Source organism: Ictalurus punctatus, chromosome 2 (assembly GCF_001660625.3).
Source record: "Ictalurus punctatus breed USDA103 chromosome 2, Coco_2.0, whole genome shotgun sequence".
Taxonomy (NCBI): Eukaryota; Metazoa; Chordata; class Actinopteri; order Siluriformes; family Ictaluridae; genus Ictalurus; species Ictalurus punctatus.
The window spans coordinates 27,516,051-27,539,234 of NC_030417.2; the positions used below are offsets into that span (position 1 = coordinate 27,516,051).

The window sequence follows — 23,184 nt, forward strand, 5'->3', positions numbered from 1 at the left end:
CATTGGTTCAACGTTTCGTGTGCGTCAAAGTGGGCGGGGATATACAGCTCTTGTGGCGCGAAAAGTTCTGAGCTGTGAACGATAATGGCGTTTGCCAAAGGATTTGTGGCGTAAAATGGCGCATTCTGGGGTAATAAGGAAGCTTTATGTGACCATGCATTTTTATCCCAGAATTGTTGCGTTTGACAGCACGTTGACGTTTATGATCTAAGCATATGTCAGATTTTTTTGTTGGACATTTTAATGATTTCATTTTAATTTTGACCTATAGCAAACTTAGTTCAGTGATGTGCCGTCATTTTGTGCCAGGGTCACCCACAGACTCTTTTCATGTTTGCAATGCAGGCTATAGAGTTATTTAATTTATGCTAAATCTGGATTTCTTAGTCAAACTATTTAAATCAAAGGCCAAACGTTCCCATATGCAATACTTTTATTGTCTGCTTGTTATTCAAGTAATAAGGAATTGTTCTAAAAAATGTTTAAAAAAATACAGTATTAACCATATAACCTGTTTTTTTTGTTTTTTTGTAAAAAATCAAAGATTTACCTCTTCTGCCTCAAGTTTCACAGGAGTTTGAGAAATCCTGCATTATCAATTAGCCCCCTGTAACCATCTGGCTGCATATCTTTCCCTAATGCACTTCTTAAAAAGATCAGTTTTGTTTCTTAGGTTTATATATGGAAAAGTTAACAAAATGCATTTAAATGACAATTTTTTGAATAAATACACACTTTGAGTAAATGCAACTCATATACTTTAGTAAATACAATAGACAAATTACAAATGTGTCTAATTCCAGCAGTCATGAAATAATTGGTTTATTCAGTTTTTGTTTATTGTATACACCATATAAAGAAAAGGACAAGAAGTGTAGATGAAAAATTGAGAAAACCATTTATTACGGCAAACTCATTCATTTTCACCCTATGCATCTCGGCAAAATTGCCAAGCTATTGTTAAGTCTCACTGTAACAGTCCAGTTCCTTAAAGCTGCTCTTTCACAGAGTGATTCTGTTAAAGGCATCAAGTTCTGCTAATAGCTGAGTATAACTATGATATGACTCCATGCTTTCGGCCAGTCTTTATGAAGGCATCTACAGCACGATCGATGTCTGACTCAGTGTGTGCGGCCGAGATCTGGACCCGGATACGAGCTTTTCCTTTGGGAACCACGGGATAGGAGAATCCAATCACATATACTCCTGAGGAAAAAAGAAGAGCAAGAGAAAATAATGGCTTAAATGAGAAATGTAGATTAATTTTCTCCACTCCCATAATACTTTTTCATATTTTCACTTACCTTTAGAGGTTTTTGTTAAATCATCTATAATTCAGTGAAGATGATAACCTTCTATATGATAATTTCAAGATAAAACATGACTATAAAATTACATAAAGCTGTTAAATCTGAGGTCTTACCCAGTTTAAGCATGTCATCAGCCATGATGGAAGCCAGGCGAGCGTCACCCAGCATTACAGGGCAGATGGGATGAGCTGTGCCTGCAATGGTGTACCCTGCCTGTGTCATGCTGTTTCTAAACCTGGTGGATGTAATCAGAGACATGTTTTCATTCACAGTGTTTAGTTTGGTCAAGGTGTTATACAACTCAGATCTCTGGATTAAGTCCATTGACACAAGGGCATTTTAAGAAAACTGTTTCTTTGTTTAGTCAGCAAAGAGATTGTTAAGTAACAAACTTGGCTGATTTTAACTTGCCCAAACTCAGAATGCTTATCTATTTGCCACTATAAGTTAAACCCTAACCTATGCAACTCTCCCTGCAGAATTCCTGCCCTATCATCTATTCCTACCTCATGGTTTTGTCAGCCATGCTCTGTGCAATTTCATTAGATGCCAGCAGTAGTTCCACTGCACGAGTGGCAGAACCCACCACCGGAGGGGGGAGAGAGTTGGAAAAGAGATAAGGACGAGAGCGCTGCCTCAGTAGGTCAATTAAAGGTTTTGGTCCGACTGTGTAACCACCTGAAAGAATGAAGGGCATCTTTAGTGTATGGTTTATATATTTATATGGCATATCAAAAAACAAACATTGAACAGACTGCAGAGTCAATACTGGTCCTCATACAACCATGGTAGATTTCCATAAGCAAACTTTCATAGACCCCTCCATAGTACTAACAATAAGAATGTAATAGTTCCTTCCAGTGGATTTGTTTATCTGAATTTCTCCCAATTAAACTGCAACTAAAGTCAAAACTGCAATTACATTGCCAGAGTGAAGCAGTCTGAATTAAAAAGCAGATTTTCTTAATGTATCTATAATGACTGGTTTATTTACATCCAAATTATCTATAGAAATATAGAAACATAATTTACATTAACCATTCATATTTCATGTGAATAGTATGTCATGTCATTGGTGAACAAGGTAATGATTGTTAACGAAAACGATCAGGAAATCTAAATCTATCAGTGAAAAAGCATTTTCGTTAGCTGAAATAAAATAAAAATGTGAATTTCCAAATAAATGAAAACTAAACCGCAACTATAACATCCACCTGCAATATGAACGAAAACTACACAGAATATCAGAGAAAAAAACTTGTGTGGTCTGACATAAGAACGGAGGTTGAACATAGTGGATCCATCATTGATTATGTTTACATGGACAGCAATAATCTAAATACTGACCTTATTCTGAATCAGACAATATTGTGATTAAGCTGCTTACATAAGTCACTTTTAGAATATTCCTTTCATGTACCCGTTTTATGTATGTTATAAAACATAGTTTGATTAACGGCACACCGTCTCACGTTCCCTCCAGAATTTCACGTATCGACATACAGTTCGTATTCTCTATGGTACTGTATACAGTTCTGGGTGTTTAATTTAAAATTTTTACGAACGCTTCAAGTGCAGTTAATTATTTGTCATGTTATACGTGCACATAGATGACTGCTTGAAGCCATGGGCTGCGTCCGAAACCGCATACTTACCTACTATATAGTAGCTGAAATACATGAATCTCGCCTACTATATAGCAGGTAAGTATGTGGTTTCAGACACAGCCATACTCTCTTGTTTGCCGTCAAACGTTTGAGCACTGACATGTATGTATGTGTCTTGTTGCAAAATGCGGTGAAAACTCCCACACAAAGTTAATAGTGTGATTAAGGTGTTTACATGTCTGTAATGCACGTCCATAATGTGACTAAAATAGGAATAGTCCATGTCTTAATTCGATTTGTGTTTACTTCAAGTATGACTTTAGTCGGAATTAAGATAATCAATAATCGCTGTTTACATGGTAATTTCTTACTCAGAGTATTGTCTTCATCGAATTAATATCTGAATATTGTTGTCCATATAAACAATCTGAATGTTGCCGAATCATACAAGACCACTAGATGGCAGAGTAACGTGTATTAGAACTCGTTGGCACAGCAGAGATTTAGTAGAGTGGGGCGCTAATGGTGAAATTAATTGGTAGGCAAGAGGGAGCCCAATTTTGGTATTTTTTTAGTACGGTCTTACCATGATATTAAAAACTAAAATGGTACTAAAAGTAAATACCCTCAAAAGTTTTCAAAAGATAAAAATGAAATCAAACCTATTTATCCACCATTAAAACTAACTGTAACAAAACTGAAATTGAAAATCAAAATACAAAAAAACCCCAATATTTTTAAAACTATAATAACCCTGGTGGTGAATGTCAACCAATATCAAAACAGCCTCACCAGACCCACTTTATGTGGAAATGCACCAAGAACTCAAAAGGTGTAGCGACACTTACCTGCTGCCCCTCCAAGAGCTTTCCCCAGAGTGGAGTTCACTATGTGCACTCTGTCCATCACCCCCAGCAGCTCATCAGTACCTCTGGGTGAAAATACAGACACCCTTCTCAGAATCATTACACTAGACAACATGCAGAGTAATTGGCTAACCTGCACTGAGGGACATTTTTTTAAATATCAATGTCATTACTTAAGACATTGATGAATTGCTAGACTAGGATTTAGCTGTGCGGTATGCACTGTTTTTCTATGATGTTTATTACACGTGTATCTGGTGTTTCCACGTCACTGTCATCTACTCACCGGCCACGAGGACCCAAGAATCCAGTTGCGTGGCATTCATCAATAAATACCAACGCTCCATACTGCTCAGCAAGATCGCAGATACCCACCAGAGGAGCCACGTCACCATCCATAGAGAACACTCCATCAGTTACAACCAGCCTCAGGCGGCAGGACTACATGTGGAAAAATAGGGCATATATTATTAGGAATGCAACAATATTCTGAATATTCAATAATTACAATTATTTGAAAAAAGGTACAAACATTTGTATCATTGAATTTTTACCCCTTTTATGAAACAATTGCGGTCTGCAACTCGGCTTTAATGGCACAGTAATGGTCTTAATGCCAGGTGCAACCCAAACAAGTTTTCCCTTGAACAACGATCCAAGACAATAAAAAGAAAAATCTTGCTCGTCAACTTATGAACGATATGGTTTAGCATGTACTGAAAGCAATTTCTGAGCAGTAAAGTTGAAATGTGTTTAACTGAACATTTTGTTAATGATTTAGGCAAGGCGATGAATTTGTAATGAGGTTGTATAATTTGAAATAAAAACAAAAAACCATTAGGTATCATTCTCAAACTCTGTAATTATATTGAATTAGTTTATATGTCATAGAAGAGCATTATACAATATGCTATTTGTATTCTACTGCTGATTTTCTTAAGATTATCCGTATACAAATATGCAAGCTGACAGAATTCATGGTAGAACGTTGAAAAATGAAAATATTTTATAATTTTGTTCTAATCTATTGGATTCTAACACACAGCAATCTGTTAAAAATGCTTCTGATTTACTGAGTATTAATGCAGAGCAATTCCACATTAATGCCTTTGCTCTTGTTCTGCACTTGGCTGTTGTACGTTGAAAGTTTCTGAACAACAGAATGAGCAAAAGTGATCAGAGACAAAGCAGAGAGGACTGATGAAACTGGTGGCCACCTTGGTTTCGCAGAATTTGTTTTCAGAAATAAAATTACATACTTGTACAACCTATAGATACTTGTGTTTCTGAAGATGTATTGCTACGCATTAGCAGTTTATTCATGCCTGAAGACAGTAGAGGAAAAAAATGTCAAATTGGTTCTAGTTCAGCTGCTTCCTTAATAAATAGAAATACAGTTGCGTTTTTAGTCATGACTGACAATTTTCTGCTTAATTAAAGGCTTTAGCAACCTTTTTTGGACACTATTCAGAGCCATGCCTGACTCAGCAACACACAACTAAAACCTTCAGTAAGTGATCCCTGTTGTTTTTCAGAGGATCATGCTTATTCTGGGTGCATTCAGCCAGTTCCAACATGGTAGCTACGCTAAACTGGCAGGAAGGATAGTCTCTTATCTTAAGCTAGTCATCAGGATATTAGCCTAACTTAGCTAGTGACTTTGCTACGGAGTATGGATACAACCGCATGTGTCTACCTGGGACTCTTTCAGCTTCTGCTCTAAATCATCCAGGTTCATATGCTTATAGCGGAACCTTTGCGCCCGACACAGTCTAATTCCGTCGATGATTGAGGCATGGTTCAGTTCATCAGATAACACAGCATCATCTGGGCCCAGCAAAACCTAGGACCAAGAAAGATTTTCATATTACATTCAAGAAGATATCATGTGGCTTATTTAACATTAACAGGGATAAATATAAGATTATACAATATGAGCTCAAGGGTGGATAAATGATAAATGCATTAGCTAGTCCACAGGTAAAGTAAAAGCTCTAATGTGTTGCCCAGTTTCATATATGACTCGGTTTAAAAGTGGTAACTAACATAATATAATAACTTATGATGATCTAGTTAGCTAGTTAAGTGCATTAATACAGACTAAGGGAAACAAATGCATATCATATAGCGCCTATGGATTTTTCACCTTCAGTAATCATCCACAAACCACTGACCAGCATTTTGGTATTGAGATGTGATATGCTATATTTGCATGAATATGAAAGATATGGGTCTGACTCACATCTTTATTTTCTTTGGATACACTTGATTTGCAAGGCTGCATAACATGCATGTTGTGCTAGGAGGGGTTACAATATATAACTTTGTGCTATACTGTATTTTCAGTTTCATCAGTGTTTTTCACATACCTGAATGTTCCTGATTCAGAAAAGACCACCTAATAAATATTGTTCTACCGTCAGCAAGATCTTGCCTCTGTCAGTGTGTAGGGCAGTAGGCGGCAGATTCGGATGAACAGAACAAGCGATGGAGTGCACCGAGTCACCATAAAGTGCATAAGATTTAAACATTCATACGAAACAAAAATTTTAAACATACATACTAAATAAAAATTTTACCAGTTTTAAAAAAGTCAATAAGGAGTAGAGTTTTTCTTTTTTTTGGTTGTTGAACCTATTTGCCCACTGAGCAACCATTAATTTAAAAAAAAATCTAATATCCCAGACTCAAAATCTGTTGGACCCAGGCACTCCCGCTGGGCGCTTAAGATGATTATATAAACAACAGAATGGGACAGAGCACAAATATTCTTATAGTAACAAAATGCATCTGATGGTTGAAATACCTCAAAGAGACCAGCATTGGCATCAAAACAGCTTGCATACAAGATGCAGTCTTCTCTTTCATGGAACTGAGCTAACTTTCGCTCCAAGTGCTTATGAAGATCCTGGTTAAAAAAAAGAAAAGAAAAGAAAAATTATTTGTTTGGTCACAGAAGTCACAGTTTCTTTAGTCACATTTCATTTATTATTTCTACCCTGCTGAAAAAAACGCCAATAGAAACCATCACAGAAATTCTAATGGTTTCCAATACAAATACCATTACAAACCATCAGCTAACCATTAAAACCATTACTGTTATCATTATTGGTCCTTAATGGTATCCACTAGACATAACATGGCACCAACAGAAGGCATGAAATTACCACTAGAGAACCACAGGGACCATTGCAGTTTCCATTAAAACCAATACAGTTCCCATTATAACCATTAAAATCATTACAAATTCTGTGAGGGTTTCTATTGTTTAGATCAGCAGGGTAATGATATCTTTCTTCACCTGTGTCCCACAAATGAACCTGACTGAACTCAGCCCAGCTCCATATTTTTGCAGTGCCTCAATTCCAGCCTGAATGACCTCTGGATGACTGGACAGGCCCAGGTAGTTATTGGCACAGAAGTTCAATATATCTGAAATGTGCATAGATAATGAGCAAAAAAAACAAAACAAACAATCACATTAAACCATGATGGCTCAACTGAAGACTGTTCAGGTCCACTAAATGAAAAACTTACTCACTGGCTATACTGGAGTCAGGTCTGGGATAAAAAGGGTCAATGAGTTTGTGTCTATAGAAGAGCACATGAGAAAGCTAAGCACTTCTGCCACTGTTGATGTTTTTATTAGCGTCATTGTGGCTCTTTGGACACGAGAAAAGAAAACAACAGAGCTGCTAACAAAGTGAGTGTAGCTAACAGGCAAAGTGGCATACAGATACGTTGGCTTATACAATGAGAGATTCATGAAAATGCAGACATCCCAACCAGCAAAAACTAATTTCTGTGAGGTGGCTTCACTGGCTACTGCTTCCCCAATGTGCGTTCTGTACTTCTTTTTTTTAAAATTATTTTATTTGGACACCATGGTACTGCAGACACTAAACTGAACCGAACTGTAGTGATGTATCTTTCATGAATGATTCATTCATTTTGAACAAATCATTAATATGACTCAGGAAAAGCGGGTTGAGTTAGAGAGTGATTTTTTCATTTTGTGTTGACCGCGCATGCGCTGCAACATCCCAATAGGTTCTCTCTAGTCTTCAAGTTCGAGTCGTTCGTTCATCACGTCACAGCTCCACTGTATACTCGAACCTGAATACTCGAGATGTGGAATAATCATTTTAGTTTACGGGGAACAGACGTGACAAAAGAAAGAACGACTCAGATCGGGAGGTGAGGTGAACTAACAGACTGCATAGCCTGAAGACCCAGCTAAGCAATTAATTAAATCATTTCTGTTTCTCATAATTTGGCCTTGGTTGCATTACCCTACAGTTTGTTTTTTATTCCAAATGTGATCAACATTTGCGTAAGTACTAGACATGCTAGATAAGTTAACATGTAACATTTCAATTATATTCTGCTGAAATGAACGAAATGACTCGGAAAAAACATTACTTCATTTTGCTGAACGAGATTCAAAGATCCGAGTCAGTAAAATGATCCGAACTTCCCATCACTAAACTGAACTGATGGATATACGAGCGAGAGAGAGAGAGAGGTCGACTGTAAAGCCCGCCTACTGAGAAATCTGACAGGTTAGTTAGAACAAAGAAAGACCAATCAGGACGCGCGCTGTGTCACGCTCTCTCACCAGGTCTGTCACTCGGTCTCTCGGTTTCTCCAGAGCAGTCTACCATTAGAAAAGACCATTACATTCTTTCTCGCGTGCTCTAAAATGAAATTAAAAAAAAAATAAATTTAAAAAAAAAAAAAAAAAAAAAACAACACTTCCGGGATATTGTACATAATTTACGGGTGTCAGGAAGCCGCTATTAAAATGCGGGAGAGTAGAGATGTCTGGAAATATAATATTAAACATGTGACATACAGTCTTGGCGTGTTGTCATTACTTTTGTTACCATAACCGTAATTCTACACTGACATTTGTATAGGCTGTTTAAGTTATTCACACAAAATGAATGTTTATGTAACAAAGCCAAACCTGAGGAACTGCAAGTGCAATTTCTATGTGTATTTACTACACATCTGGGGGGGAAAACTATTTAAAACTGTCATTTTACGTTTAAGTTACGTCTCAACTTTTTGTCTTTACTTTCTTTGTGATGTTAAAGTCTTTATTTAGAGTGGTCAAAGTTTTTTGCACTGTGATAGTGAAATAATTATACACCATGTCAAGACTTATTATTATAATACACAGGTTAATATTCGTCATGCCAATAAAGAAACCTTTTTACTTTGACTTAGTCCATTTTTTTTAATGTCCAGACTTTTCGTGCTTGATTCGCTCTGTTTTTAAAGGTAGTTAAGTCTTATCATAAAAAAGAGAAAACATGAGCTGTATATGTACGTTATATAGATTTGAAATGAGTGAGTGCCTTTATATGACATACTTTTGCTGACTTTCAACACACACATAGACTTTGCGCTTGTGAAAAGAGTTTAACTTCCAACTTAAAGCAGTTTTGGTTGCACAACTTTAGGCCAGTGCGATATCTCGTGTCATGTAAAAACATGAATAAAGTCGTTGCTTTCCAGGAAAATGTTAATCGCTCACCGCCACGACTGCCCTCCACGTTGATACGCGGTCCCTGGCTGGATGTAATGACTCTTTCCCCCTTCCAGGTCCCAGCAGCTCGGATCGTCTCCAGCTCGCCCTCCAGCACCGACCTCGCGTGCGCGATAGCGGCATAATGTCGACCCGAAATGACATTCTGTCTCTTCAGTATTTCTCTTAGAGGAGTTTTAAGTTGACCAACAACAGCGCGAAGTGACATGTCGTTTCTGTTGTCAAAGCCGAAAGGAACGCGTTGCACAAATCAACGACCGGAGACAGGGGGGCTGGATGACGCAACAGCGCACTAACCTACTAAATAGTACACATGAAGCCTGGCACCCTGTTTAACACACCACTGTACTGTATTAACATTAGATTAGTACGCTAGTGTGCGGCCTTTTGCTTCCTTTGTGGGTGTAACAAAACGCACCAATCAAACGACGCGTGGGCGTGGTCTCCTGTGCTTCCTTCAAGCGCTTCTTTAATTCTCGTGTTTTCAAATATTCCTATTCTACATTTAAAATCCGTTTTCTTTCCATACTACATTTCCCCCGCTGTTCTGTCGATAGCCACATGATCTACAAGACAGTAAAAGTAACACTCATATGATTTATATTGACCGTGATGTCACTGAAGTTATTAGACGGTTATTGGAAATTTGAGCATAGATCTTGTTAGGTGTCATTTAATAAAACTACTCGTTAGCGGAAAAAAGAGAACTTTGACTGCATGTTTAAACAAACCATTGTTTGTACACGAAATTAGACTGGCGGACAGACAACGTCACATGAACTCTGCGTACGTATTACGTCATTTACGCGGGAACTCTGCGCGCGAAGGATTCATTCACCCAAAGCACAGCAAGCGTGCAGCATCTTATGGTTTGCAAATATAAGTATATATTTAGAAATTTCGTTGCCATCAATTTAATGGACGAATTTTAATTGATTTGTTTGGTTTTGTGATTGAAGGGGGCTGAGGATGCGTTTATGGAATACATTTTATTCAACGCGTTCTGGTTGTTACGCTTTGTATATAATTTATTTGAAAAGCAGAAAGAAAACGGATGACAACTGATGCATGATGGGACGTTCTTTTGCGTTTACTTGAAGGTAAGTAACATCATAAGGCACTTGGTTTGCAGTAATACCAGCAGGCAGTAGGCATATCTACTACCATCTAATAATCTTAAAGTTTAGTTTTGAGAGAGAGAGAATTTTCCCTAAACTGGAAAATCGCAGTCAAATATCACTATGCAGGAGGATTTTTAATAAACGACTTTGTAGTGGCCATTTAAACACTGGTGCAGCTGAAGAACAGTTACAGCCTTTCTATTGGCTTAGCGGACGTCAGACCGCATACGTCAGTTCGTGCGAATCTAACGCGGGAGAGAAGGAACAAAATAAAGGCCAGATAGACAACGGTATCTTTTTCCTGAGCCGCTCGCGAATAACTCGTTATGGACTCGGATCGCATCGGTAAGAAGTAAAACGACGTGATGCATTAGTTATGAGGTGGTTTGTTTTGTTTCGAGCCGCTTTGATGTCCACAGACGCCGGCGATGACAGGCGAAGTTTGCCGTGATCGAGGGATCACTTCCAGGAAATCCCCCGAGCTCTGTAACTTCGATTAAAAGGACATGCCTAATGGTTGTAGTATATCTCTTGGGTTTATTTGTCGCTAGTGGACAAAACATTGCTTTTATATATTATAAATCCACCGGTGGTCTTGTTTTTATTGTTGGCAGTTTTAGCTCGCTGTGACGCAGTCACGGAAACAAATCCAGCTAGCATGGTCAAATATCTATAACAGATTATTTTGACGTTATTTGACGCAAATGTTGTTTCATGAAAACGCTTTTAGAGACAGACCTCTATTTCAGGTGTAAAATAAACCTGCGTGCTCTCAGGAAGCTACACCCGCATACGGGCGACACGTTCAGCTTCGTGTTGTTGTTGTTATTATGGAGTCAACCATGTGATTAAAACAAGTTTTCATTATTTCTTTTTGCCTTAACAGCTTTAATATACTACAACTGAGTGTCCCGTCTTTTGTTTGTGAGTTTTGTATCAATATGTCGTCAAATTATACTTTGATTAACTTTTGGCAAAGATAGCCTACACGATACAAGATGGAGGACAGCCTTTAAAGCGGTGCTGCTGAAAGAGGGATAGATTTTATTTATTTACAGTGGTGGAAATCACAACCAACCATTATCTACACTGTTCTATTCATTATTGAGTTCTTATTGTTATTAGCCTTTTGACTTTGTCATTTGAAATGAATTGATTTAATCCAAAACTCACTAACTCACAAACAAGCAGGTCGATAAATGGTGTTTAAATAAAAAGTGTAAAATGATTAAAAATTGAGTAAAAAAATATTATTTAAGCTGGTAAAAGGGGCAGATTTGGCACTAAGCAACCGCCTTGGGCCCCCAGAAGCCAAGGGCCCCCTAAAAATGTAAATTATATAGATTTGCAATTATTAATGCTAAATATCATATGATGAAAATTTAAATACAGATGTGAAAACACTGAGATGAGGGCCCCATTCCTATATTTTCCCTAGGGCCCTTAAATCACTAAATTTGCTCCTTCCTGTAGTTCATTATCTTTGCTGTTTATGTAACTGTTAATAACCTTAAGGTTTACAAGTGATGATATGACCGTTCGTTCCAATAAATTTTACCGCAAATAGAATTAATCCCAAACTGTGCATTTCACTACTAAGAAACTTCAGGAAACCCCTTAATTAATTTCAGTGCCTTACAGGTTGAATTATTTCATATCTTAATGGGGTGTTTTTGCATTCCCGGAGAAATAGATTTTCATCAGGAAAAAACTTGTAGCCTACTTGTACTACCGCACGTAATCCTTACTTTTCAATATAGTTCCCAGGTCCACTTGGATTCGACGTGCGCTAGAAGCAGTCTGCCGATTCCTCATGTGTGGCTGTGGAGAGTCAGGTAAACTTCACATTTGCACAAATTGTACACAGTAATGATGTACAGTAATTTATTGAATTAAACACACCAGTAGAGAGTAGCTCTCAGAGGTGGGTACAGTAGCCAAACACTTTACTCAAGTACAAGTAAAACTACTTAAAAAATAATTACTCCAATAACAGTAAAAGTAATAAAGTATCTATTGGGAAGACTACTCAAGTAGCAAGTTAGTAGTTACTTTGGATCTGATGAAAATGAAATCTCAGACTCCTTGAAAGTCTATCTGTTCTGTTTATATGCTATGAAACCTGGGTTCAAGAAGATGAAGGATATCCCAGTTCTGTGATGGGTACAAACACAGAACCTGTCGTTTTCAGATTGGTTACTATTAGCCATCAATCACTCCCATGGCTTGAATTTCTGTGCGGGGATTGCGTATAATTTAAACCATTATAAAGCCGAGCTTTATAATGCGTGAAATTCCACACAAATGTACTATATTTGCAAATTATTAAATTAATCCACAGATGCAAAGAAATAAAATCAACACGTCAAGCAGTCCTGTCTTTCTGTTAGAATTAAATTCCACAATCAGCGCTGCACCGCCCTTCTGTCTCGTGCTCTGTATTATGATCCTGTTGAGTGCGGCATCAGCCTGCTTCATGATGTCAATGCCGTGGTTTGCGTAGAGCAGACCTTTTTGACACGATCATGTGTATGTGATGCGCTCTACCATTTAAACTCGGAATTCATAATCAGCTGTCTGTGAAGAAAGTCTTGGCTTCCAAATTGTTTTTTTTTTTTTTTTTTAAAAATCACGAAATTCAAACATTAAATGTTGTTTTGATGCTGTTTATGGTGCAAGTGTGGTAAAGCGCGTGCTGACTGAAAATGGCAGCAAGAAGTGTGAGTAAACGGATTATTTAATTATCCTTGTTTTAAATACACCTTTTATCGAAAAATAAACATAAATGAACATCAGACGGAATGTTTAAAAAAAAAAAAAAAAAAGTACTGAGTACTGCATGCTGAAATTCATCATCTCTCATGTAATGACCCAATCCATGTTTTAACCATGGGAAGAAAAAATGTGACTGAAATTGAATTGAACTGAAACACACGAAAGATAGAAACGAAAGACATTATATTAAGGTTTAAACAGAGTTCTTAATGTCAATTTGGAGGAGAGCATGGCAAATTTTGTCTAAAGTTTTGACAAAAGCAAAGAACTGGAAATACACAGGTCATACATAAACATTCTGTAGACATTAATAAATGAAGATGATTAATTGTAGTTGTGGTGCTCCTAAATTTTTGATGGTGCTCCTAATTTTTTAAAGTTGGCAGCACCAGTGCTATCAAGTAAAAAACAAAAACATTTTAGAGCCCTGAATGCAATGCATGAAATCATGGTTTATATAATGTTCACATCAACCATCAGAATGGGGGGGAAAATGTGATCTGTGATTTTGGGTGTGCCATGATTGTTCTGTCCTGGGATTTTCATGCAAAACAGTCTCTAGAGTTTTCTCAGAATGGTGTAATCTGGGGGAAAAAAACAGCCAATGAGTGGCAGTACTGCGGAGGGAAACGCTTTGTTGATGAAAGAAGTCAACGGAAAATGGCCAAACTGGATCAAACTGACAGAAAGGCTACAGTAACTCAGATAACCACTCTTTTCAACTGTGGTGAGCAGAAAAGCATCTCAGAATGCACAATATGTTGAACCTTGAGGCAGTAGAAGACCTCTGACCACTTCTGTCAGCCAAGAACCGAAAGCTGAGGCTGCAGTGAGCACAGGTTCAACAAAACTGGACAGTTGAGGACTGGAAAAACATAGCCGGGTCTGATGAATCTCTATTTCTGCTGAGGCACACAGGTGGGAGGGTCAGACTTTGGCACTAACAGCATAAATCCATGGAAATGCTGCAAATCTTGCTGTAAAGCCATGATACGCATGGTTAGCAACAATACACAGATAGTCTGTGGTGTTCAGATGTTCAACTGGCATTAAGGGACCAAGTGATGGAATGCATTGCTATCTGTAATGTATATAAACAAGTCTACACACCCCTGTTAAAATGGCAGGTTTTTTTATGTAAAAAATGAAACTATGATAAATCATATCAGAACTTTTTGTTCACCCTCACTGTGGAAATTACAGCGTATGGTGGGTGGTCCCATGATCCAATTTCAAGATGGCAGCTTAATTGTGAGGCTGTAGACGAAGGTGTACAATAATTTGACTTCACTCCGGAAAACATTTTTTATCTAGGGTTTTTTATTTGGCAATGATCATGCCATCAATTAAAGAGGCATAGGAGGAGTGTGACGGCATAGACACTTGACCGGGGGACGTAGCGAGCTCTCTTGGGGCATTGGAAGCTAAATAGTCCACTGTTAAACCAGATGCATCAGCAGACACCACACGTATTGCGGAAGCGGAGAATCGCTTTGCTGAAGCAGAGCGACCGCTTGAGAAAACGCAATCTGAATTAGCCGCAGCAGCTAAATGGAGTTAAAGATTAATGGCTTGGAAAATAACATATACCGTCTATCGAGACAGAAAGATGTCTCATTCTGTGGATCAGAGATCACATTCGCACAAGATTTTTTCACAGAAACAATGTGTTAATGATGCGAGTTTAATACAGTCTGAAAGTTGTTTGTTGATATAGAATGTTTGGGGGTGGGGGGTGGCTGGGTTAAGTGGGGGTTCATGTTTATCTTTTTGAGGGTTTTTTTTTTTTGTGTAATTTGTAGGTTTTTGCATTGTTTAATTTTAGTGGGCTTTTATTTTTCCTCTCTGGCTGGTATGGACCAGTCTAAATTAGTAAGTAATTTAGTAAGTCAAGATTACTAGCTGAAATGTCAGGGGGGTTAGGGAAATAACAAAAATAAAGCAGGTTATTAATAGGGTCAAGCTGTTGAAATCAAAAATAATTTTCTTACAAGAAACTCATTTAAGGGGAAATAACAATGATAAAGAATAGATTACCAGGGCAGGTGTTCTTTACATCTTATAGCAATTACATATGTCATTTTTTTAAGACAACGTGGTATCTCGTAATCTGGATTATACAGTGCCCTCCACTAATATTTGCACCCTTGGTAAATATGAGCAAAGAAGGCTGTGAAAAAATGTGTTTATTGATTAACCTTTTGATTTTTTTTTGTTAAAGTAAGTCACAAAAGTACTCTGCTTTCTTAGATTTAAACAATTACAAATACAACACAGGTGTGTGTGTGTGTGTATATATGTGTATATATGTGTGTGTGTGTATATATGTGTATATATGTGTGTGTGTGTGTGTATATATATATATATATATATATATATATATATATATATATATATATATATATATATATATATATATATATATATATATATATATATATATATATAAAAACATATAAACTTTGTTAAATGTAGGTGTGCAACAATTATTGGCATTCCTATGAGAAAAATATATTTGAAGTATATTCTCACTGACATTTTACATTTGGTTAGTACAGCTGGGTGACTAGGAACAGGAAATTGTTCAGCCATGACTTCCTGTTTCAGAGGGGTATAAATATGAGGTAACACAGGCCAAATTCCCTTAGTCATTCATAACAATGGGTAAGACCAAGGGATATAGCTGTAATGTGTGGCAAAAGGTTGAGCTTCACAAAATGGGAAGTGGCTATAAGAAAATAGCACAAGCATTGAAAATGCCCATTTCCACCATCAGGGCAATAATTAAGAAGTTCCAGTCAACTGGAAATGTTATGAATCAACCTGGAATTTGGATTGTGTCTATATTGTATCAACACACTGTGAAGAGGATGGTTCGAGTGGCCAAAAAAATCTCCAAGGATCACAGCTGGAGAATTGCAGATGTTAGTTGCGTCTTGGGGTCAGAAAGTTTCCAAAACAACAATCCGGAATCACCTACATCAGCACAAGTTGTTTGGAAGGGTTTCAGGAAAAAAGTCTAATCTAAAAACAAACTCAAGTGTCTTCAGTTTGCCAGACACTACTGTAACTTCAAATGGGATCAGGTTCTATGGTCAGATGAAACCAAAATAGAGCTTTTTGCCAATAAACACCAGGAGGTGGTTTTGGCACACACAGAGAGGTAGCCATATGGTAAAGTACCTCATGCCCTCGGTTAAAAGTAGCCACTATAGGTGGTGGCTCTTTAATGTTATGGGGCTGGTTTTTATTGCCAGAGGACCTGGATATTTTGTTAGGATACATTGCATCCTAGACTCAAATCACTATCATATTACAACAGATATTAAATGAAAACCTGACTGCCTCTGCCAGAAAGCTTAAAATGGGCCATGGTTGGATCTTCCAGCAGGACAATGATCCAAAACATACATCAGTATCGGCACAAAAATGGCTTACTGACAACAAAATCAAGGTCCTGCCATGGCCATCCCAGTCCCCTGACTTGAAACCCATAGAAAACCTGTGGGTTGAACTGAAGAGGAGAGTCCACCAGCGTGGACCTCGAAATTTGAAGGATCTGGAGAGATTCTGTATGGAGGAATGGTCTCAGATCCCTTGCCATGTATTCTCCAACCTCATCAGGCTTTATAGAAGAAGACTCAGAGCTGATACCTTGACAAAGGGAGGTAGCACAAAGTATTGACTAAAAGGGTGCAAATAATTGTTGCACAACGATGTTTAACAATTTTTTTTTTTTTTTTTTTTTTTTTTTTTTTGGATAAACCTGTGTTTTGTTTGCAATTGTTTGATATTCATGAGAGCAGAGTATTTTTTTATGAATTCTTTTAGCAAAAGGTTAAACAAAAGACAGTTTTCCACTGCCTTCTTTGCTCATATTTACCACGGGCACCAATATTAGTGGAGGGCACATTTTAGGAAAATGTATGCTAACAAAATTGAATATTCTTGCTACTCACAGACATAGAACTCACTCTCATATTGAGTTTTTTGTTTCAGCTAAGATCGTGCCTAAAATTAATGGATGCTGGTATGATAGTATTGTATATTAGGGACCATTAGAGATCATCCATCCATTGTAGCCCGCTATAAACAAATGTGTAATGTCTATTTGAAAGGATATAACTGTAATTAATTTAGTGTTGATGTATTTTAATCTCTCAAATGGTCCAATTTTTGTTAACAGGGGAAGATCGAGTTAATCTTCCTGTGCAGGAAACAACACAGGCCTTGGAAACACCTATAAACCAGAGTTCTGTAAGGGTCTGGTATTGAAAATGTTTTTCCTGACCCATCACCCTGCTGACCACCAGCGAACCATTGCACAACGGTGAAACAGTTATAAGTTGTGTTGTCCAGGTTGCAATGCAGAGGAAATCTGACTCATCCTAGTACATGTGCCTTCTTACTGTTACACCTCCCCAAACTCTAATAACCTGAGGGACCTTCCAACACTAACAAAACTGGAAGAATTATGAGTCATCAAAACTTGAATCTATGGTTGTCATTTTCTTTTTGTTTACATGTGAGTATAGCATGTTAAATTAACTACTAAATGAAAAATACCTTCAGCTGTGTGAGCTTTTAAAATCATGTCCTATGATTATTAACAAAAATGCCAAAATGCTCCTGTCTGTTAGTTTTCATACCACTGTATAGAGGATCACACATCACAAGTGGGACAATTTGGCGGGGGAAGAATGCTTTCAGTATATTGAGAGCTTAAAACATGGTCCTCTTAATATATTTGGCAATTTTTCATATATTTGATGTAAATATATGGTCTATTTGAAATACATTGTAAATACATTCAATCCAGTTATGACTATATTTATTGTAATTTAATGGTTAATTCCTATTTGTTTCTTTCAGTTTAATTTTATGTTCTCTATTTTCATCATTGTAAATTAAGCTTCTGCTTTCTGAAGGCCTCATTTATCCGTCCTTTAGTGTGTAAATATTTTCGTAGGCCAAACTAAACAAAAATTCCCACCAGATTAATAAATGCTGATTTTTTTTTTTTCTTTTTTTTTTCTAATATGCATATCTTGATAAATACTGCCAATTGCATTTAACACAGAGTTGATATACATTTAGGGAAACAAAACTCCATAAAAAGAAAAAGCTAACAGAAAAATGACCACTAAGTGCTGAAAAGGTCTCCTAAACACTCCTAGGAAACAAACGGTTTTCTAAAAATGTTTTTAAGAATACTAAACATTTTTGTGTAATAGCTCTGTAATTTAAAAACAAATTTGTTTTTACCCAGCTTGATTTTATTTTTTTTAAATGTACAGTCATGAATTTTTGAAACACATAATGTATGCAAAGTTAATTTTGTGTAATTGTGATTTATTAATAAAACAACTTTTTATATGTTACTGGAGCAGTGTGTTCTATAGAAACCATAACTTGCATTAAAAACATACTCTACTGTTCAGGAACGTCCCACAATTTATATACGTCCAATAAAGTGATCTTGTTTTTCACATCATTTGCTGCTACAGTTTCTGTGTAATTGATATTCAAAGTCAGTTTTGCCCCCACTGACTTGGTGGGATAGTTTCAATATAAATGAATGCATTCATATGGTAGAAATGATTCCTTCATTTTGTATGGAGAACTGTTAAACCTATGCTAATAAATAAAATAATGACTAACCATTCCTTCTACATTGGTCACAAGTAAAGCTGTTGCCTACATTTCTTAACTCCTGTCACATTCCTTTAACCTGTTAAAATTAAATTTCTTCAGCTTTGGAGTAAGTTTAAAGACAAAACAAAAAAATTTATTTTAGTATTAACAAAAACGTTATTTATAATATTAATCAGGCAATGAATTTTTTTTTATTATTATTATTTTTTTTTAATAAAGGTAAGATTGTTTGAGGGAACATAAACCTCAAGAAGAGTGTTGAGGTAGGGGGATGCTGCTCCAGGCAAGATCTTGTATGTGAGCATCAAGGCCTTGAATTTGATGCAAGCGGCAACAGGGAGCCAGCGGAGGGAGATGAGTGGTGTGACATGGGTCCTTTTGCGCTGGTTGAAAGCAAGGCATGCTGCTGCATTCTGAATCATCCGAAGGGGTTTGAAGGAGCTGGCTAGGAGGCCCTAGAGTAGTGCGTTGCAGTAGTCCAGTCACGAATACCTTATAATAGGTGTACAAAATTCATACAAAACAACAAATGCTTTGGTGAAACATGGGAAACACTTACCCTTGACCCTGAGACTAAGTCATCTGACCCCATATCAATTTCAGCTTGATTATTTTATTTATTTATTTTGATGTACAGGGCTTTCTCTTAACCAGACAACTCCTACCCAGCTGAAAGCTCACTACACACAACTAGTAATCTTAAAACTTTCAAATGTTTTGAATCCGTGTACTCAAATAATACTTTTCAGGCTAAGCTTAATGGAATCAAATAAATATTATAGCCGAGCTTTTTTTTTTATTTAAGAAAATGTTTTTCATATATTTGTTATATCGACAGGGCCGTATTTTAGCCATGTAAAATATTACAGCTGTATGATTGGCGTACAGCTCTCTTTTCCTGACTTCATCATGCACTTACGTCGGCACCCTGACTTTGACCATATTCACGTCACTAGCGCGGGAAAACTGCACCACGTGGTGAAATCTTCCTTTTTAAACATTGCTGTAGAACGTTGAATGGACTGAAATAGCAATAGAAAATAAATTACATCTTGCATGTTTTAATTTTCATATCTAAATTGGAGATGGTTTTACTGGAGACTTATTCGACTGATCCTGAACATTTCACTCGGCTTCCTCGTTTGCCTGATGAATACAGAAGCTTCTTATAGCGAAAGATGTTAAATTAACAGATTCCAGGTAAGATTGAAGAGTTTATTTGTCACATACGCGATTATATACAGTATATAACTTGAAATGAAAAAAAAAAACACTGCATAAACTTATGGTTAAAGTTTTATTTGTACTTTTCGCTAATTATGTTTTTCTAAAAATCAGGTTAACATGCCATCAGAATGCTTTATTTTTGAGTGTATCGGCCCCTCGGTAGCCTCTGCATTGGTCTATTCCACAATTTTACTGCACATCTGTGGAAGTGATTCAGGAAGAAAGGAGTAACTCGTGCAAACGCCGGCGATGTCACGTGTAGAGTAGAGACAGAGCAAAATTGAAGCGAAGCAGCGGTGCTGGAAAAGGGAGAAAGCGGGAGGAAAGCAAAAAGTTTTTTTTTTTATCACTGTCTATGAAGTGTTTTAATTGACAGATTTTGCCTTTGGCGTTAAGTTGGCAAGTTCTGCAGGCAACAGGGTTCTCTCTCGCTCACAAACTCTGCAGACATCGTATGTGAGTTTAATGTCACATGATCCTGTGCCATTCAGATGTGGATTCATGTTCAGTGCTACTTCAAATAAATGTTTAAATATTACCACAATTCAGAAAAAAGAATATTTTAATAAGCTGCTGTCCTCCTGTACCATACAGCAATGTATTTTTTGCTTGGTTAGTGGTTAGTGGTTGTAGTTAAATAGACCCATGTAATAATATAGGCCTAATCCATCCATCTTCTACCGCTTAATCCTTTTCAGGGTCACGGGGAACCTGGAGCCTAAACCAGGCAGCATCAGGCACAAGGCAGGGTACACCCTGGACAGGGTGCCAGTCCATCGCAGGGCACAATCACATACGCACTCACACACCCATTCATACACTACGGACACTTTAGACACGCCAATCAGCCTACCATGCATGTCTGGGGGAGGAAACCTGAGTACCCAGAGGAAACCCCCGCAGCACAGGGAGAACATGCAAACTCCGCACACACATGGCCCCAGCAGGACTTGAACTCCAGACCCTGGAGGTGTGAGGCAAATGTGCTAACCACTAAGCCACCGTGTGCCCCAATACAGGCCTATTATTGTTGTTGTTGTTGTTGTTGTTGTTGTTGTAGTCGTCTATTTTTTTATTGGGGGGGTAAAATTACTAGATGGGGATTCATGTTAGTGCTAAAATATAAAGTTTCAGTCCTGATTGAGGAGCTGTACAGCTGAGTGGTGCAGCTCTCCTACACTCCACCCAGATGATGTCCTCTTACTAGCTAACATGCTCTCTTGATTGTTTTATATTCTTTGTCACACTGTTCTTCTGTTTCTGTTTGTCTATTTTACAAATATGACTTTATCTGTTCAGTGCTATGTTGGCTCGAATTTAGCCTATTACCCAAAAACATTTAAAATTCAACTTAGAAGCCAATACTCACATCTACCTCTGAGACCAGTTGGAGATAGAAAAAATACACCAGCCGTGAGTGAGAAGAAGCAAGGGTCCAGCTTTATTGTTTCATTCCACCACACGAGATCCACACCGATGAGAATTCTCAGAAGTGATCCCCCATACCCTGAGCTTAAGCTCCAGTATTTATACTGTATTTACACACTAGATAACCCATAGGTTTCCAGAAAAGGCCTATTTCACTTACCCATAGAATTGAAACCAGGGGTTTTACTTTACACATAAAATCAGAACCCAGGCATTTCCAACAACCCAGGAAACAAAAACCCAGTGTTTCTATTTACCTAGGTTTTCAAAAACCAGGGTTCTCTTTTACCTAGGTTTTCAAAAACCAGGGTTCTCTTTTACCTAGGTTTTCAAAAACCAAGATTCCCATTTCCCTAGGTTAAAAAAATGACGTAAGCAAGACAACCGGGAGGGACCTTGGTCTTATCGTTATCTCGAGGGGGGGGGCAGCCACCCTTATAACTGGCTTTCTTCATGGTTCTCTAAAAATTAAGGCTTTCCTTGCGAGACGAGAATCTTCACCATCTGAATCATGAGTAAGTTATATTTTCCTGTTTTTTTCCTGTATTTCTCGTTTATAACTTATTTTCATATTTGCACTATATTTCTTAGTTTATATATATTTATACTACTTGAAAAGCGGTTTACTGTACTTCCAACTTCTTAATATCATTACAGTTCTACTGTCCTGCATATGCTACTATTCTGTTTTTTATAGAGTTTCTCTATCACTATAAGATATTATTATATTATTAAAGTTATTCATGTGTGTTTATGTATGTTGTGTCTACTTGCCCGCCCTTGACTGCACGAGTGTGTGTGTGTGTGTGTGTGTTTTAGCACTCCTCAGCTCGTACACTTCTTTTTGACTTTTTTTTTTTGACTATTACTGCTCTTAAATTGCTCGTAATTCCAATCTGTCAATGTCCGCCTAATCCCGCTTCTACGTGTCAAGGTGCCCGTTTTTCCTTCTTCTCCCTTATGTTTATTTTATGACATTTTTTATCCACAACATTTCCCCCTCTGAGGCTGTGAAGCCTCATACACTACCTTAATTAAGCGGGTATCTGTGGAGGAACTGGTTCTGCCGCACCCCATGGCCGTCCCCCGCTAGCTGTCGGAGGATTACTCTAACAAGGCCATAATCCCTGCGCCCGTCGTCCCCGTAATCCAATGGGTCCCTTACATTAACCACTTCTACGCAACACTGATCCGAACAGGAGCTGAGGAGGTTTTGTAGACCTGGTGGGAGACGTGCTAGTGTTGTGCGCCCTGGGGTCTCATAGTAGATTGGCAGCTGGAGAATGGGCCTTAGGACCCCCCTACATTCAAATAAATGTTGAAATAGCATTTGTTTCTGTATTGTTATATTTTTATGCTAGTAACTGGTGTTAATTGGTCTAACCATCAATGAGTTGGTGTGTTGATGTTGTGTGTTGTGGGCCGGGTGTGGTGGTCCACTCAGGGACAGAAAGTCCAGGGCCACTTTTTGGTCCCAGTTCACCACTGATTATTGCTATTAATGCTGAATAACGTAGTTTAAATATTAATGTTAAAACACTGAAATGAGGGCCCCATTCCTATATTTTGCCTAGGACCCCCAAATCACTAAATCCACCCCTGTCCTGATGTTACTTCATGCTGCAAAGAGCCTGCAGTAGT

At 37.6% G+C, this 23,184-nt stretch overlaps 1 protein-coding gene and 1 long non-coding RNA gene across 3 annotated transcripts; one reads left to right on the forward strand and one right to left on the reverse strand.

Annotated features, from left to right (window-relative positions):
- Positions 1–792: 792 nt before the first annotated feature.
- gcat (glycine C-acetyltransferase) lies at positions 793–9,626 on the reverse strand. The gene is made up of 9 exons (XM_017460441.3): positions 9,326–9,626; positions 7,085–7,215; positions 6,590–6,691; positions 5,480–5,626; positions 4,070–4,224; positions 3,766–3,848; positions 1,817–1,988; positions 1,424–1,545; positions 793–1,206 (listed from the first exon to the last, which is right to left on the reverse strand). Exons 1-9 carry the CDS (start codon positions 9,543–9,545, stop codon positions 1,055–1,057), a joined length of 1,284 nt encoding a protein of 427 aa, XP_017315930.1. The 5' UTR covers positions 9,546–9,626; the 3' UTR covers positions 793–1,054.
- Positions 9,627–10,127: 501 nt separating this feature from the next.
- On the forward strand, positions 10,128–18,692 carry LOC108274562 (uncharacterized). 2 transcript variants are annotated; one of them, XR_008393296.1, is made up of 4 exons: positions 10,135–10,206; positions 10,297–10,437; positions 12,219–12,293; positions 17,420–18,692. It is a non-coding gene; the product is annotated as an uncharacterized LOC108274562 (long non-coding RNA). The 2 variants fall into 2 exon arrangements; XR_001814493.3 differs by having other exon boundaries at positions 10,128–10,437; positions 17,420–18,691.
- Positions 18,693–23,184: the final 4,492 nt, after the last annotated feature.